At 40.7% G+C, this 19,109-nt stretch overlaps 1 protein-coding gene across 1 annotated transcript in view; it reads left to right on the forward strand.

The window, feature by feature from the left end:
* LOC144791062 (putative cation-transporting ATPase 13A4) overlaps positions 1 to 19,109 on the forward strand; it is a 270,931-nt gene that overhangs the window by 41,063 nt on the left and 210,759 nt on the right. Inside the window, exon 2 of the mRNA XM_078665705.1 lies at positions 11,637 to 11,810. Within this exon, the coding sequence (XP_078521831.1) occupies positions 11,637 to 11,810 (174 nt within the window). The remainder of the gene's footprint in view (positions 1 to 11,636; positions 11,811 to 19,109) is intronic.

Here is a 19,109-nt window from a genome sequence, read left to right on the forward strand (position 1 = left end):
AAGAGACTCACTGTACCATAGCGTGGACTTTGTGAATTTTTAATCTGTCCTTGATAAAACTGTTTTGTAAACAGTGGACATTTGATTAGGTCAAACTTTTTTATATATTTATTTAAACATCAAGGAATGTTTTGTCTGGTAGGAATGCCTAATACTTGATGTCTCATGGTGAATCTTTTTAAGCACCAACCAAAAGTCTGGGCCCCCTATCTCTGTTTGGTATTTAATGCAATCCTGAGAGGAATGGTGGTCCCTAGTACTTGGCTGGGAGCAGAGATAGTACCTATCTTAAAAAAGGGATCGCCTCTGCTCCCATCCAACTACAGACCAATAACTCTCATTGATGTCCCGCAGAAGATCTTCGCGAGACTTATTTTAGATCAACTGCAGGATTGGATGAAGGAATTTGAAATACTTAGCCCCTATCAGGCAGGGTTCAGGAAGAACACCTCTACCATAGATCAAATCTTTCGCCTAGTATTATTACACTGGAAAACGGTGCTCATAGAGGGTGGCAGACGCTATATGGTGTTCGTAGACCTGCGGTCTGCCTTCGATCTTGTACCAAGAGGCAAAATGTGGAAAGTCCTTTTAGATCTGGGCATCCCCGATCACCTTCTTTCAATCCTGATAAGGCTACATGAGGCAAATGTTACCCAAGTCAGATGCGGGAAGAGTGTAACTCTAACATCTAGATTCCCCGTTGGCAGGGGGGTGAGGCAGGGCTGTGTGCTTGCACCGACCCTGTTTTGACTCTATGTCAACGGGGTAAACACGCATCTGAATGGGGTGCTGAATAATGATGCGCCGAAGCTAGCTGGGAATAGGGTACCAGCGATAATGTTCACCAACGATACCCTATTGCTTTCTAAATCCCCGATCGGTATCCAGAGAATACTGGATGGATTTGTAGAATTTTGTAATAAACAGGGTTTGGAGATTAACTCACTGAAAACAAAATTCATGATCTTCAACCCACCCAGAACCACAAGACCCAACCCCACCCTGGGCAAAATAATACCAGAAAGGGTTAGCACTTTTGTTTATCTTAGGGTCACGGTCAATGAGAGCTTGACGTGGGGCCCCCAGGCAACCAAATTCCAGCTAAAGCTTGCCCAATTAGCAGGGGGGATCTTGAGGCTAACTAACGCCTCAATGATAAAGCCTTTGGGTCTGCCACTGGAGGTCTACAATTCACAGGCCAGGGGTGCAAGTATGTACGGTGGTGAGCTGTGGGGTCACTGTAACAAATCCAAAATTTCCAGGGTTGAGAACAGCTTCTTAAGGATTTTATTAGCTCTTTCGTCCAGTGCCCCGCTCCTCCCACTGAGACTTGATTTGGGGATTACCCCAATCGAGGAGGAGCTAGCCTTAAGACCACTAAGCTACTGGCGCCGCCTCTGGGTTACACCTGAGCTGGTTAACTACAGGCAAGAGCTTAAAGAAGTACTTACCATTAGTAGCGGTGCATATAAAACCCCATGGCTTGCCTTCATCAAGAAGGAATCCATTAGACTGGGACTTCCAAGCCTATGGACTGACCCAGAAGGGGATTTATTCAGATTTCGGCTACCATGCTCTCGAAAGGATATCGTGCTGAGAGCTTGGACATGGCCTTGCACAATCCTAAGCACGGCTCCGGAACTGTATCCTTTCCTATGGTAAAAGATACATACCACTTCGAAGGCTTCATGGATGTTATCTATCCCGTCATAGCAAGGAAACTTTACGTGCAATGGCGGCATGGTGTACTTCCCATACGGGCCCTCACATGCAACTGGCGCATGTCGGCACCGAAAAACTGCCCCTCATGTCAATGAGACAGTGTAACAGAGCAACATGTCTTTTTCTTTTGCCCTGCATACATCAAACCAAGGAAATAGTGGCTTGTCCCTATTTGTAAAAATCTTGGCTTCCAGCAGTGCTTGCAAGCACTTAGAGTAATGCAATATGACACCTCAGGACCTATTGTTTTTGAAGTTTCCCATTTTTTAGTTGCTATGTGGCGCAGAAAGAGATCCTTAAGTATTTAGGGCCATGCGTACTTTAGCGGGCAAACAATGTAATCTGTCATGGTGGCTTCCCTAGTTCCCTAGTCCCCTAGAATATTGTATAATGTGCCCTTATTTTAAAAGAATAATGTAATGTGATTTTATTTACAACTGTAACAATTAATTGTGTGTTTTTATAGCAATTATTTACTATATGATATTTCATGTTTTTTTAATCTGTGCTTTTATGGTATTCTCTGTACTGAAATAAAGATTTTATGATGATGATTTAAGCACAATATGGTGCCCTGGCTACTAGCCTTCCCAAAAGGGTTTTTTAAAGAAGGGATGTTCGGTCCCTTTCCCTGTGACGTCTTTTCGGAACAGAACACCCTACATATGATATTTTTCTGCAAATGTTATATCTCGTTACGCATGAAATGTATCATTCCACTTTTAAGAGGGCGTAATTTTGAGCAAGTCAGGCCATCACTGACCTATTTGCAAATGTTGGCATCCCCAGTAGTCTGTTTTGGTGTTGCAAGCTTTATTATCAGACAGCAAAAGAGTACCTCTGACAGACCTATATATTTTTACAGTGATAATCTTCACAAACACTTTCAAAAAAGGATGCTATATATATGAAGAAGACATTGAATGTATTCAAAAATAATATTGTTATTATTTTTTCTCATTTTTTCATTCATTCTATTTTGTTCATAATGAATACATAACATTTTCTTTACATACAAAAATAAAGTGACATGTTTGATTTGATCAGTCTAAGCAAAACTTAGTTAAACATAGGAGAAAGAAACCCAAGACATATATCTTGTCCTCATTTCATTCATTCCATCATGCATACTACTACACTCACTACATAGTCTAAAAGAACAGAATAGACATAATTAACAAAAGACATAAGACAAAAAATGGATTATTCTTAGCGGACCCCTATGGATTTACTGCGAGAGAGAAGTCCTGTAACTATTCACTTTTAGGACTGTTATTGGGAGAACTCTTCTCTTTAAATTCTAAGCTTTATTATCAGAGCAATCAGGCGTAGGAAGAGACTCACTGTACCATAGCGTGGACTTTGTGAATTTTGTAATCTGTCCTTGGTAAAACTGTTTTGTAAATAGTGGACATTTGATTAGGTCAAACTTTTTTATATATTTATTTAAACATCAAGGAATGTTTTGTCTGGTAGGAATGCCTAATATTTGATGTCTCATGGTGAATCTGTTAAATGCGGGAGAATTGGAATGAATTCTTGTATAAATGTAAACTGTTTTAATGTGTTATGCTCTGTTATGTGCACTTTGATGGTTTTAATTTTTAACCGAATAAAGTAACTCTTGACTCTGACTCTGAAAAATATGTAATTAATAATTAATTATGTTAATTATGTAATTATTTGGAAAAATTATTTTAAGTTTTAGGTGCAGGTTGCGAGATTTGTAGGGGTAAAGGGTGGAAAGTAGTTGAATTATATTCATGTAATATTTAATTTTTAGTTATTGATCATTTAAATTTTGTAATTAATTATATTTGGTGTTCATATTTTTGTGTGGGTTGTGGTTTCTGTATGAGTAAATGGTACAAAGGAAGTTCATTACAATAATTAATAATTAACTTAAATTATTAATGTAATTAATTGATAGTTAATTATGTAAATTTTGTAATTAAGTACTTTCGTAAGTTATATATGATGTACGGGTTGTTTTGTTTGTAGGGGTAAAGGGAGGGAAGAGCATTCCAAATAATTGCATTACTATTAGTTAATAGTTATTAAATGTTTCATTAATAATTAGGTATGAAAGGTATGCAATTATGAATTTCCTTGAATATATATTAGGTGTGCATTGTTCAGTTTCGAGGGATAAAGGTTGAGAAGTTAATTAAATATCATTTTTTTATTATTAGTAACATATTATTGATTGTTTCATTAATAATGAAGTAAAATATGTAATTTTTATAAGTTCAAGATATATTATCGGTGTTTGTTGTTTACTTTGTAGAGGTATAGAGTAGGAAGTTATTTGAGTAATAATACATGTAAAAATATGTATTTATTGTTTAAAAAATGTGTTATTTATTATTTTTTGTTTTGTTTTTTATTATGATTTTTTAATTACAAATAACATTATTTTTATTGGTTGCTATAATTGTGAAAATATAGGAGCCGATTAGGATGGCGGACGGACTTGCGTCCGTCCGCCATCCCAGAGGGGGAGGGACCGTCCGCATGGGCTGCGGCGGTCCCTCCGTGCAAATTAGGATGTGACCGCCACCCTGGCGGTCACATCCTGGATATTTAACATTGCGGCGGGTGCTGCTTCAAGCAGCACCCGCCGCAATGTTAAAATTGCATGTCTAACATTTAGATGCACAAAGCGGCAGGCACCGCGCGGTGCCTGCCGCTTTGTGCATGTAAATACTGGGGGGTACCATAGGTACCCCCCATGTGCACCCCCCACCCGCCTACACCCTGGGGGCCTGCAACGGGCCCCCGAAATCAAATGTACACATGCTTTTCCACGGCGGAAAAACCGCCGCGGAAAAGCATGTTTACAAATGCTTCCTAATTTGGCTGGCGGTGTCTGATATGTTTTATTCCAGCAATTTTATAGTTTTCTTATATTGCTTTAATCTATATTATTATAATGTTTTGTGTATTTTAAATTATATTATTTTTAATTAGTAATTTTTGTGATGTGTATTATATTTTTAGTTCATTGTAATGTGTATATATTGTTTATTTATATCCTATCCCCACTGTTGCATGGACTGGTGTGGGAATAATAAATGTTAGCCCTCCTGAGTCCAATGCTTTGCCTACTGTTGCACTCACTGAAGTGGGAATAGTACACTTCGCCCCTCCTGAGTCCAATGATTTCCTACTGTTGCAGAAGTTGGAGTGGGAAGAGTATATGTATTATTCTCACAATATTATAGTTTTGTGCTTTACTATTTTTAATTAGCAATGTTTGTGATGTGTAATTGTTTGCGGTATATTGTAATTTTTATATATTGTTTAATGAATTTAGTATTTTTTTTATTCTATCCAGTTTGTTTTTTATGGTTTTTATTTATATATGTATATACATAAATACAAACTATAAAACACATTGTAAATTATAACATAAATGAAAAAAACTATCTTATTAATAGTTTGAAATTATGAAAGTGTAAATAAGCATACATACATACATATATATGTGCGTTTTTTATAAAATAAGTAAAATATTTTTAAACCATTTAAATATATTTAATTTATATTATATTACTGGTACATGTTAATATATTTAATGCTTACCTTTTCAAAATATATAATTAAAAAATATATTTTTGTTGTCGATATTAGTGTATAATTATATTTTATTTAATATTTTTATCATTATATCATAAATATAGAAAACTATATTTTGTTTTAGATATTTTTGACTCCATGTTTATGTCACACGATATTTGTGGTTTCGATATTCTGTCGGAGAACCGTCATGGTAGATGTAATTTAATTTGACAGTGAATGTAAGGTGATGGGGATGTGATTGTTGATGTGATGTGATGGGGTGTGATTTGATTGAAAATGTGGTGTTAAATATGATTGTTTTGGTAAACATATTATGATAGGGTAAGATGTGGTGTTGGATTTCATTGAAATGGTGGATATGATTGTCATGTCCAATGTGATCTGACGGCAGAGGAGATATGATGCTGAATGTAAGGGTGAATTTGTAGTGAGGGCGTATTTAATGTGAAGGTGGATTTAAGATGTGACAGTCAATGTTACGTTATGGGGATATAATGGTGGATGTGATGTGGTTGGGTGTGATTTGATGGAAGATGTGACTGTGATGTTAGGGATAATGTGGTGGGGTATGTTGTAATTGGATTGATTATGATTGCAGATATGGTTGTGATGGTGGATGTAATGCATTCTGATGCTATATGTAATTGTGATGGGGGCTGAGGTGTAAAAGTGGATGTGAAGTTATAAGCAAATGTTATGGTGAACATGCATTGGTATTATAAGGGCTACCTTAGGGCACTATCTTTTGGCTGTCATTCTGTGCCTTTTTACTCATAAGTTCCTTGTGACCTTTTCAGAGAGTCAAGTTGTGAGGGGGAATTGGGCTGAAGTGCTGCTATTTCCTCATATGTTCATGGACATCATTGTAATGCATAATAGAAAATAAAATAGCTTACTGGATTAAGACTAGGGGTAAAATATAACATTTACAATCATAGTCACGTAATAAGGCAGAGAGCTATTAAGTTCGCAAAAGCGTGTTTAATCCATGCATTTACTGCTATTGAACTGCAGTCATGCAGTGCTTATCATGTGGAAAGAAGTCCAGTCAAGCAGAAAGATAAACATTGAGGCGGAAGATCAGTAGGCATGGTAATCTAGCGTACATTACCAGGATCTGTGGCAAATCCTCCTTTGTTGATGCCGTCATTGTCTCTTGATCTATGTGGGCAATAGTCTCAGAATCTTTGCCAGTATTCTGTTTGTCCAGATGAAATTATTTATTTTCAATTGTTCAATATGAAATATCTTCTTTAAAGCTCTTAATTTTATTTGAAAGATTACTTCATGATACTTCAATAAAGATCAAATTTTCATGGGTACATCAATAATGTAAACGGTATGTGTAAAAATTATGACCCACGTCCTTCAAGTGAAGCAGGATACGCAACTGTATAGTCTTTGCAGTTGGCCATCTATAATGCACTATCATTGCCCTCTGTTGGAGCTTATTATTTCTCTCAGGAAATAAAGCTTCTCCCCTTACTCTCTCAGCCCACACCAAGCCACAGTTTAACTCATGACAGTTTCCCTCTTTGTTAATGACACATCTTCTGACCTCCATAGCTTGTGGAGTCTATCTTATTTCATCTTCTCCCTATAAAGTGGTTCCCTCCATCAAACTGGTCCACCTTGACCAAAGAAGTTCCTTATTTGACCTCTAACATTGAAGAGGGACCCATTTGTATGCATCTGCATACGGTGCTTGGCCACTTCGCAGAATGACTGTTAAACAGACCACCCAGGATCGCAAGGTGCCCAAGAGCCCGACTATCTCCACAGAATGTAGAGCACTTCCATTCCTAGAAAGCCAGACAAGATTTTATAGTATTTTTGGTGGAAAGGAAGCCACTTTGCAGCACTCCATCATTTATTGCAGTGTTTCTAGTCAATCGTCTCTACCTGAAGGTCCCCGGCACCTCAATATCCTGAATTGTTCAGGTGTGGCATGATTTATTTCGGAAGCAACAGTGGTAAGAATGGTGCATTCTGCAGGTCAATCACTGGTTGGATTTGAGTGTCCGGGAACCTAGTAGAAGGTAGATGCTGCCTCCTCCAACTGCGTCTGTTAATAGGCAAATGGCTCTAGGTGCATGTTTGGACTGAAATCTCAGGCCCTCGTTTCAAGTACTCCATCTGACCCAAGTCCAAACTAACAAAGGTGATGGCCTACCCTCATCCCAGATCTTTTTAGGAAATTGTTCCCTAAATCTGGAGTCAATGCTCAGTATATCTCTTCAAAAACTTGATAATAAAAAAAACATGAACCACAAAATTTTAAGAGATTTCCCAGAAACCATTTTTTGCAGACCAATATCATTGCATTAGTTAGGGAACCCTCAAAAGCAACCTCCACCTCTTCACCCAATAAACTCACCTCTGGTCTAGCTCCTTACCATATAACCTTCTCTGTGATAGGCATTCCGTGTGTACACATCTAACACATATATCGCCCTTGACCTGCCCAGTAGCTGCTCAACCTCATTCTTTAACAATGAGAAAACCATGTTCCAAACTAATGACACAATTTTGCCTTGGTGGACCATCTCTTTCCTATACTGAAAGCCATCCCCTCTGACTCATATCTAGCCTCCTCTGACCTATCCCTCTCATACTGTACTCACACTCCAATTATCCCCCTCTCTAGGCAACTCACCTACCAATTCCTCTCTAACTTTACACCTCCACCCTTGGCCCTCCTGACACAAGCAACACTCCCTTCCCAGGTGCTCTGCAAACCCTCTCTCTTGCTCCCCCACTGACCCCCTCCTCCTCCTTTCCAATCACACCTAAAAGACCCACCCTTCACCTTCCCACCCCGGTCTCTTCTCTCAATATTTAGACAAAACCCTCTTCATCCATTCTCTGGCTCCTTGTGCTCTCTCCATCCTCACTCTCCACCTTCTTCCTAAATCACCCTGTACTGCCCTGCCTACCTTCGCCCCACCCTTGCAACACCCTCTCCCACAATTACCTAATCAACCTCCCTTGCCCAACTCTTCCTCTAATTAAGCCAACCTCCTCTCTTCTGCAACCACTCGCTCCCATCACACCCCCCTACACTTCCCCCCGTACTTTCCTGGGCTCTCCCCATCTTCTCCTAGTAGTTGCCCCACCCTGGCTTCTGAACCATGAGCGAAACTTGAGACCCCTCAGTCAAAAAGACCTACACAATCTCATTGTCTTGCTTTGCACTCCCAAATACTACTCTCCCACAAAGTGGCTCAAACACGACGAAGCAATGAACATTACACAACAACACCTAGAAAGGGATTCCACTTTATAAAATGAAACTCAATAGCTACCTGTTGAGGTGAGAGCCCAATTTAAAACCGCCTGCAACACACACAAATACAGTATGGCCTAGAGCCACTTCCAAAATGAGTCAGTGGTGTCCTGTCAGTAAATAAAGGACACCATATTGTTCTAATGTGATGCTAAGGGAGAGGCAGGCCTGACAGAAGTGATAAACACATTTGTGAGGTTTTCCCTACCAGATATGTAAAATTTAAAAGTACATGTCCAACTAATTAATTACAATGCACCTTGCCCTATGGGCTGCCTAGGGCCTACCTTATAGGTGACATAAGTAACAAGAAGGGAGTTTTAGGCTTATTAAGGGTGGATTATATTGCCAATTTAAATTGCCAGTTTAAACCGCATACAGTCTGCAATGGCAGACCTGGGACTTGTTTTAAGTGGCTACATAAGTGGGTGGCCCAATAAGTAGCATGTATTTCACAGGCCCTGGGAATGTGGAATACCACTTTACTAGGGACTTAAAAGTAAAGTAAATATGCAAATCAGGTGGAAGCCAATTCTGCAATGTTTTAGGGAGTGAGTACAAGCACATAGCACTGGTTACCAGTGGTAAAGTGGACAGAGTCCTAAGTCCAAGAAAAACAAATTCAGACTCTGCAGAGAGGGCCACGTCCAACAACACCACTTACCTAAAAGGCATCTTTAATTAGAAAACTGAAAAGAGATAACTCAACCACATAGAGAAATATTCAAGCAGAAGAACAGAACCAGGAAATACGTGGTTAGTAACTAGGATAAATAGAATACGTTTTTCAGTGAAATAAGATGATCCGATATGGCCATGACGAACCTCACAAGGGGCCCGATTCACAGAACTAACTTAAGACAAAATCCTAAACTTACTACTTTTGGTATTCACAGAAGTTAGGATTTTGTCTTAAGTTTGTCTTAAGACAGACTTAAGACAGACTTAAGACAAAATCCTAACTTAAGTCTGTCTTAAGTCTGTCTTAAGACAAACTTAAGACAAAATCCTAACTTCTGTGAATACCAAAAGTAGTAAGTTTAGGATTTTGTCTTAAGTTAGTTCTGTGAATCGGCCCCAAGATGCTTTCAGAGTTGAGAGGCCTGAACGGAGAAGGAGTCCCCTCCGACACTGGCACATCTATATCAAGGAACAATTTTTTAAAACCAAATGGGATGAGTGCAGGACTTGACTAGGAGCATACCTGGTAATCTGTGCCTTGACTGCATGTGCTATAATCACCATATATTGCTTGGTGGGCCAGGCATCAAACTTTGAAACAAGCAAGACACCAATCTAACTACCATGTTCTGGAGTAACTGTGGTCTGCTGAAAAGTTTGTTTCATAGTCTAATCTGGCGCTGACACAAAGTCAAACCAGCACAAGTCACTGCCTCGCCTTACTCTGCATCACGGAGGCGTTCCATGGGCGTTGCAGTGGGTTTTCCTACTCAACACCAATGGATATTGATGCTGCCCCAGAATTACTTAATCACGTAATCCTGGGGCAGCAACAAAACCTTACGCCTCCCCGGAGAAACCGTGACAAGTAGAACATTTGTATTTCCCCTCACTCTTTCCTCTTTCCATGTGCGCTGCATTCTGCACCACACATAGAAAGAGGAAAACGCCTCTTGGATTGATTTTGTGCGGGAAGGTGCCCACCCCTGCACAAAAATAAACCTGCCCGAAACAGAGACGCCCTTGCACCATGGTGTAAGGGTGCCCACGTTGGTGCTAGGCAGCAAATTGTCATTCCTGCCATTTCACACTTGCGTTGGGCAATTCCTCTTAAATGGGGCATGTCGTTTTTTTATGTACTTTTCAGCTTTATAAAGGTGAAATGTTTGGAAACAGAATTGCCGTGCATAAACATGTTGTTTCAGGTGTGATGGGCATGTAAAGCTCGTGGGCCTGATATTGCTGGGTACTTCTCTTTATATATTGTGCAATAATTAGGACTCAAGGGGTATATTTATGGCACTGGTGGTGCAGGGCAACACAGCCAGACACCTCGCTGCACTGCCCTACGTCAAAGTGAGAGGGCAGGAATGTACCGTATTTATCAAACACGGTCCGTTCCTGTCCTTTTCCCCTGCGTTGGTGCAGTTTCAGCAGCCTAACGCCAACACAGGCACCCTTGCTCCATGGTGGAAGGGTGCCTGTGTGGTCAGCAGGATTGCTTTTGTGCCAGAAGGGGCACACTCCTGCACATAAACAATCCATAGAGGTGCTTTCTATGTGTGCTACAGAATGCAGCACACTGAGAAAGAGGAAAAAACGAGGAGAAATAAAGTTATTTCTCTTTGTTACGCCTCACCTTGGGAGGAGTACGATTTTGACACATTCCCAATGTTTACAAGTCCTTTCAAATCTGTGGCAGCGTAAAAAAATATGGGAGTTGCATGGGAACACCCACCACAATGCCCCTGGAACGCCTCCCGTGCACTGAGTAAGCGATATGTGCTCCCTTGCCTTGCTCCATGTTTGTGAAGCCATTCAAAACTACGCAAGGTGACCTTCTGTGGCTTCATAAATATGATGTTGTGCTTTGCGTCGTGCATGTACCACTTTGCCTGGTGCAAGCATGACGCAAAGCACCTCGTAACTATGCCCCCAAGGGGGATGATTTCGTTGATGGGGACCTGTGTGTGCAAAACGAAATTTGTTTTGCTTTTTTTATTCCAAAGCGCACGTAGGTCCCCATCAACGAAATAAGCCCACACCACAGAGAAATCATCCCCCTGCGCGGCAGGACACACAACTGCCCGGTAGCCAGTCCGGCCCTTCTTTCTACATATGATGCATAAACTCTGATAACCTTGTAGAACTGTTGTATTTGAATAGCATTATGGTCTTTTGCTGAAGGTTCTCTGAACATAAGCAATAGTAGAGTAATAAGAAAGAAATGTAATCTGATCTCCAGCTTGTTAATTTAAATTTGTGGAAGACTTTCATTGTTGATGTTGAAGAAATGGTGGAAAGCGACAAAGCCCTCCCAAGTTCATGAGTTGATTGCCCAATGTTTGTTTCTTTTCTGTAGGAGCTGTTCGGGTACCGGACGCATCTCTGGAGGCGGGTGCTGTGCATCATTGGCTACTTCCTGTCCCTTGGTTTCCTGCTCCTTATCTTCTATTGGAAGCCGGAGTGGGAGGTGTGGGCAAAGAGTACTCCCACCACCTTGAAAGACGCGGATCTCATCTTACTCAGAACCACGGTAATTTGAGTTCTTCCGGGGAGTGGGTTGGAAGGCAGAAGTGTGAGACAACCTCATAACAAAACTTGGCTTCCAATATCACCAATCGCTGGGCACATGGCATATCTGTTCATACAGTAGCAAAATGTTCATTGGTTGTTCCACTCAAGTTTCCAAGCATTGAGTTTGGTATTTTTTAAAAGAAAATTCCTCTATTTTGCCCTTCTTTCTCGTGTCGGCGGGTATTTGTTTTTAAGTTGTCCATCTTTCTCAGTCTCCATTCCATGACCCGGTGTTCCTTTACCCCTCAGAATCTCTGTGACACTGCATTGTTCAGTGAACAGAAGCCTCCCCTAATGTTAGGCCTATGCCCTCTTGGCACTCTCATAGCAAAATGAAACCAATGTCTGCTAGTTAACCATCATTTAGTGCTCAGGTCTTAACCATGTCTGTTCTGGTTCCAACGCAAAACCAAAGGGGATGATGGACGGAGTGTTGAACGTTGGAAGCTCTCACCCCCAGTCAACTGATCTGGGTTTAATCCATCGTCATTCTTTAGCTCACTCCGCCACCCCAGTTCAGACATGCCATATGCAAATCCGTCTGACCCTGTGCCTCAGGAGAACAGTCCAGCCCGAACTGCCAAGCCATGCCTTCCCTGGATCGGAAACGGGCATTCTGGGACCGGTTTCTGGCTAATCAGCCGTCATCAGCCAGGCTAGCTTGAATCCAGTGGCAAAGTGAGCAAAGGACCCACGTCTGGGCATACCCAGACAGTTTAGGGAGAATGTTATGGTTCCAACAGTATATTGTCAAGCCAAGTTTGTGTGGCCTCCCATTGGTACTAATTAATCAATAACTATGAACTCTTGGATGAATGCTAAGAGCTTCAGAGAGGGTCGTGGTGTTGAGGAAGCCTTCCTCAAGGCTGTTGCTGATGTTTCATGTATTTTCAGTGCTGGACACTCCTGTCTTCATATTCTCCTTGATCTATCAGCAGCTCGCAATATGGGTAACTACGCCTCCATCTGTTCAGCAAAGGATTCCTTTTTTAACTGCCAAGTGTATTCAGGGCCTGTCAATAAAATGCTACCGATGGACAGGTCACCTATTTTGCCACCCACTGCTGAGGCACTAAAAAGCATGTCTATATTCCTAATATGGACGCCTGTTTGAGGACATTTACATTGCAAATTCAACCAGTCAAAATACCCCTTTTTGATAGTTCTAAGTCTTCCATTTTAATTAGTCATCGATAAATAGGCCCAATTTCCCGTAAGGCAGCTAACATGTCATTGAAAAGTATAGTATGTAACGGTTTTGTGTTAAGCATGTACTTCTAGTGACTAGCACCTCAAAGCCAGTTCCACTGTAGCAAGTTTGGCTGTTCCATAGTTTAATACATGTTATCATCACCTAGCAAACAACTACAAATATAATTTTGGGACTTTTGAAATATGTATTACAAGCCCAAATCACTGGTGAAGTCAGATTTGTTTTTATTTTGTAATTACTTTTAGGAAAATATTTTGTACTGCCTGAGGTCCCGGGAAGGTATATCTGCTTTTTTTCTCTTTTTACTGCCAACCAGTAATTAGCATTTCATTAGGCATGAATGAGGTGTGTACTTGCTCCCAGGATTAGGACAATAGGCCTCAGGTGTGGGTAGTGTTTTTCACAGGATGGCCTGTAAGCTGGGTCCAGGGGCTTGATTAATTTTAATGACCTACTCTGTCACAAGCAGATATTGTTAACACACAAGCTTGCACTCTTTTACTGTCCCCTCTCCCGGACTGGTCATTCTCACTAGGCCTGGGAAAAATTGTAATTACACTGGAGTAATTGGCATTATTTTGGGTACTTTGCACAACAAAATCAATGTGAAATGACCGAGATTACACAATTACACCACATTGAATAGATTTAGTAGAAAGTGTAATGGTAAATGTGCTGATTAGGTAATTTTTGACTGCAAGCAGAATTTTTGAAGAATTTGTAACTAGGCGGACTGTTTGGGTAATTATTGAGTGCAAAACTACAAATGCGAAGTGCCAGTGTTTTGAACACAAACATCTGGAAATCACCTCAAAATTACATCTTTGAGCTGAATTTTTATCCACATGATCATTCAGATAATGTTTTTAGAACAAGGTGCATTTTGCATGGTTCTCTGTAATTTTGCCAAGTTTTGTGGAAATTTTATGTAATTGCTTTACACAAAATTCTCCAAATTACATCGCCCCCTAGTCTTCGCAAAGGGGTCCTGCTGACATCACAGTGTTGCATCCTGCTAGAGTGTCAAGACTTTCTCAACAGGACTGCTGGTGACTTTAACACTTGGGGCACACTTCAAAGGAGGGCAATCAAATGCCAAAACAATTTGTTTGTATACACTGTCTGGTTTTTGAAAATTCAGCTTTGTTCTGTCTGACTTTTGTCTCTGAGTTTCTTTGGTGGTGCAGAGACTGCCTAAAGCTGGATTTAGTGTTAGATGGGGGAGTCAGTGGAATTTTTTATAGTATTATCCCCATATCTACCCCCAGTCTCCAGAGCCCACGTTTAGTTTGGCCAAACACTTTCGACATCTTGAAAATGCCTAAAGTAGGAAAGGTGAACCCCGGGTTAGCAGCTGTAAAACTTTGCTAGGGCATGAGAAGGGCCCTACAGGATGGAACTAGGGCTCTCTCTTGTACGCGGACTCAATTATTTTCCAACTAATATTTACTGTTAAACAACTTAACAGTAAGAAAACACAAATTTTCTTTTTTTACATATTCCAATCCCAAATAAACTCAAACTAAATTACAAAACCACGTTTACTAAATAAACATTTAAAAAATCAATTAATTTAAATTATTACACACATACAACAAATATAACACTCATAAAAAATATAAAATAATTGAATATACCCTTAAAATAAATGACCTTCATACATGCAAATATTTGATTAGAGTTAAACATAATCCTTAATTAATGTCGACCAAATATGGAACAGACTGCAAAAAAAATGTACACCAAGCACAAAGTAACCAATAAAGTTGAACATAAAATTAAACAACCAACAGAGCCCAAAAGCAAACTAAATAAACAGCATAAAAAGAAGCAAAAAAATCACCTAAACCTTGCAGTAAAATAGTTACATCGATATTCTGCATTGAAATTGCAGGAGTTACCCTACACAAAACAGATGACGTACATTGAAAAGTAAAAAAATCCCCTTTTCTAAAAATTAACCAAAATAGTTACCCTAACTCTTCACCTAAAATCACCTACTAAAAATAAGCCTTTTCCTTATATCTCCAAACTATGGATTCCAAAATGAGCTAAAGACAATCAGAATCCTGATCAACTTCCAAACAAAACAGTCAAGCAACAGATAGAAAAATAAGTACATGTAATGACATTTTAAGAACTCAATACCCCTACACATTAAAAAAAACACAACACCCTTGAAATTATAGCAATTATTGTTTCAAATGGTAAACTAAAATAAACTTTTCCTATTAAAAAATAACAACTCCATTTCAACACTCCGGCCTATCTGGCAAACAAGCTTGTTCTTTCTGGATCTGGTTGGAACTTATGAAGTACGGCCACACTACTCTTGAAAATTCCTAAAGAAAAGTACGTACAAACGTGCTTTTTCCGGCCTTACACCTTGAATTTGGAAAGCCCTCCTACGGAAATGAGAACCAATCCCTCCATTGCCTATTTCAAGAAACAGGCAAAATGGCTTGTCCTGAGTGTACATTAACTGCTTCATAATGTACTCTTTCTCTAGTCCCCTTGTTGAAAGATCTGACATTGATCCCAATGTATCTTTCACTACGTATTTTTGATTGGATGTTAAACTGTTATTTTACTCTAGGGCCCTTTCGGAACTATTTTTTTTTATTTTTATTTTTTTTTATTTTCAGGTTTGTATGGCGCTGTGAATAGACTCCCGAAGGAGTATCTCCGCGCCTTAGGCCACAACCAGAGAACAAAAAACTCGTCATCATTTTAATGAAATAGGCAAGAGATCAGTCAGATTAGAGATTTGAAGAGGAATGTTTTAAGTTTTTTCCTAAAAGGGAAATGTTCCCTACATACTCTAATTTCCTTCGGGAGTAGGTTCCACAACTTTGGACCCGCTACCGATAGGGCCCTTCCCCCTTTCCTTGCCTTCATGGCCCTGGGGACACATAGTAGTTCCTGATCTCCTGATCTCAGGAATCTGGACGGCACATAAGGGATAAATTTCTCAGTGAGGTAACCAGGACCTATTCCAGTCAAGCATTTGTGGATGACGCAGCAGATCTTAAACATCACCCTCTGCTTAACTGGAAGCCAGTGCAGTTTGGCCAACAATGGTTTTGAGGGAGTGCGGGGCGGGACATTCAGAACCAGTCGTGCAGCCGTGTTTTGCACAACCTGCAATCTAGCAAAGATGCCCTCGTTTGCAGCTAGCATTAACCCATTGCAGTAGTCCAGCCTGCTTAAAACTAGCGACTGGACCAACGTTCTCCTGGTGGTATCTGGTAGCAGGGGGAATACTCTCCTGAGAAGCCCAATGACATGGAAACATGAGCCCACCACTTGATTAGTTTGTTGTGTGAGGGTAAGCTCATGGTCCAGTTTGACTCCCAGGTCTTTTACCACGGTTTTGGGCACAGGGACCGGGCCAAGATCTTGAGGCCACCAGTCCGGGGTCCACAACCGTTTGGCCTCTCCGAATAGCATAACCTCCGTTTTGGAGACGTTGCACTGCAAATAGTTAGCTGCCATCCAGCGGGCCACCTCCTTCATCCCTCGGGCGAAGGAGTCCCGCACCTCAGGAGTCATCGTTTTAAAAGGGAAGAGGAGTTGGGTATCATCCGCGTATGATACTGGAATGAACCCGTGGGATCTCATGATGTTAGCTAGGGGGGCCACGTAGATGTTGAATAACGTGGGGCTCAAACAGGAGCCCTGTGGCACCCCCTTTGAGATCACCACCTCCTCTGATTGGTATGGCCCCAAGATGACTCTCTGGGTGCGTTCGCTGAAAAAGCTCCTGAGCCAGGCCAGGGCCTTGCCTTCCAGACCGATGTCAGCTAGTCTGGAGGTCATGATGTCGTGTGACACAGTGTCAAACGCCGCTGACAAATCCAGAAGCACCAGAACAACGGAATAGCCCTTGTCCTGTAGCCTCTGGAGATTGTCAGCGACAGACAGCAAGGCAGTCTCAGTACTGTGCCTGGGCCTGAAGCCCGACTGGGAGGGGTCCAGTACACCTACGTGTTCAATAAATTTTGACAAATGCTGATTCACATGCCTCTCAGCAAGCTTCCCTATAAAAGGGAGAAGAGAGATCGGTCTCAGATTTGTCAACTCAGACCAAGGGATCGAGTTGTTCTTGCGCAGAGGTCTCACAAGTGCCTGTTTCCACTCCAATGGTACTTCCCCAGTAAGCAAAGACAAGTTAACTATCTGCCGTATAATAGAAGAATACTTCTTGGACCGATTACAGATTTGTAATTTACTCTACTATGCTGTGACGACCCACTATATGATTGTTTCACTGTACGTTACGGGAAATATTTTGCACTATATGAGAAACTGAACTAGTAGGGCCCTCTACCCGGTATCTAACTTTGATTGTTTACTCCTTGTTGTTTTACAATGTTGACCTCAACTGTTCTGAGATCATGCATGCTTCTACCTCTGTGTGCAACGCTCTGATACCCGCATGGGTGATGTTCGCGCTTTATAAAACTTTTCAAATAAATAAATAAAATAAACAAAACCCTGACCCACATCTCGACGAAACAAAGCCAAAAAAATCGGCAAGTTAAAAAATCAGCATGCATGTAATTATAAAATGAAAGCAGTCAAAATGAATTTAAAACTGTTAGCTATAGTTTAAAAGCATTTTAAACTTAAAGTAATACATACTTACTTCTAACATTTGCCGAGAAAATGGCAAAAATAACCACCTCTCAGAAAGGTAAAAAATCATTACAGCACATGGGATATACAGACACAGCAAAGATAGCAGAATCACCGAAAAAAACATTGGAAATGTCCTAAACACTATAACAATACATGCTATGGGAGCACTACAACTAGAAATGAAGGGCCTCATTACGAAGTCGGTCGGAAAGCAATCTGACCGACTCCTTGTCAGAATTGGTTCGAACCGACTCGGAGTCTCCGAATGCCGGTCGGAACTGATTTGGACTTACTAAATGGTTACTTTTCTATAATAATCGATTGGTCGGAAATGTTTCTGAGTCAGTCGGACGCATAGGTTCTGACACTGTTTAAGAGAATCCGACCTCAGTTTGGAGTCTTTCTGGCTGACATTGTAATGAGGCCCTAAATTGTAATAATGTCAGGGAGCACAACCACCCCATAATCTAAAACAAAGATAGAAGTAAAAAATGTTTGGAAGTTGTGAGAGAAGCAAACACTAACTCCCTGGAACATAGATCCTTACTCTTTAAAAATATACTCCCCAAAGTTTGTGAACCCACTACAGGGCGCATGCCAGGAGTCCCTAATTTAAAAAGATTAGTAACACAAACTTAAAAACTCCAAAAAAGAAGCCCAGCAGCCCGGAAAAGATATCAGGATATAGACATCCTGAAAATCTAACTACTATACATACTAAAGAACCCATCCTCCTGTACGACAACAAAAACAATGACAGGAGAAAAATAACATAAGCAACAGAAAATACCCTTCTCAGACTAAGCTAAACCAATACCTGGATGATGAATGGCACTTATGAAACATTCGATCTACCATTTACACAGATATACACCAGGCATGGTGATTATCATAACAGTAAATGGCCCTAATTTATGCTCTACTTCCATGCAAGAAAAGCGGTACCTAGTATGAACTACTCAGCCAAATTAAAATGAAGAATGACCATTACTACCCAAAAAAAATCATAATCAACTTTTATCAAGCAATGAGACAAACAATTTGAAAAATGAACTTTAAGACAAACATGCAATGCTATTACTTCCATTTTATTTAGAGTATTTGAAGATACCTCAAAAAATCTGCACTAAATCCCTGATTACGAGTCTGGCGGTCTGAGGACCACCGACTTCGTGGGGGTGTGGCGATGGGGGTCCAGCCACTGCTGCACTGGCGGTGTGACCCCCCCCCAATTACGAGTTGGGCACTATACTGCCCTGGGACCTCTGATGCCACCAGGGAACTGCCGTTCCCTGAAGGTGACACGGAGGTCAGGAGGCCTCAATATGCTTGGCGGGACCACCGATGTCCCACCAAGTATATTATGAGTTTCCTCTCCGCTGGTAGTGTCATGGAGGTTCCTCC

Source organism: Lissotriton helveticus, chromosome 11 (genome assembly GCF_964261635.1).
Source record: "Lissotriton helveticus chromosome 11, aLisHel1.1, whole genome shotgun sequence".
Taxonomy (NCBI): domain Eukaryota; kingdom Metazoa; phylum Chordata; class Amphibia; order Caudata; family Salamandridae; genus Lissotriton; species Lissotriton helveticus.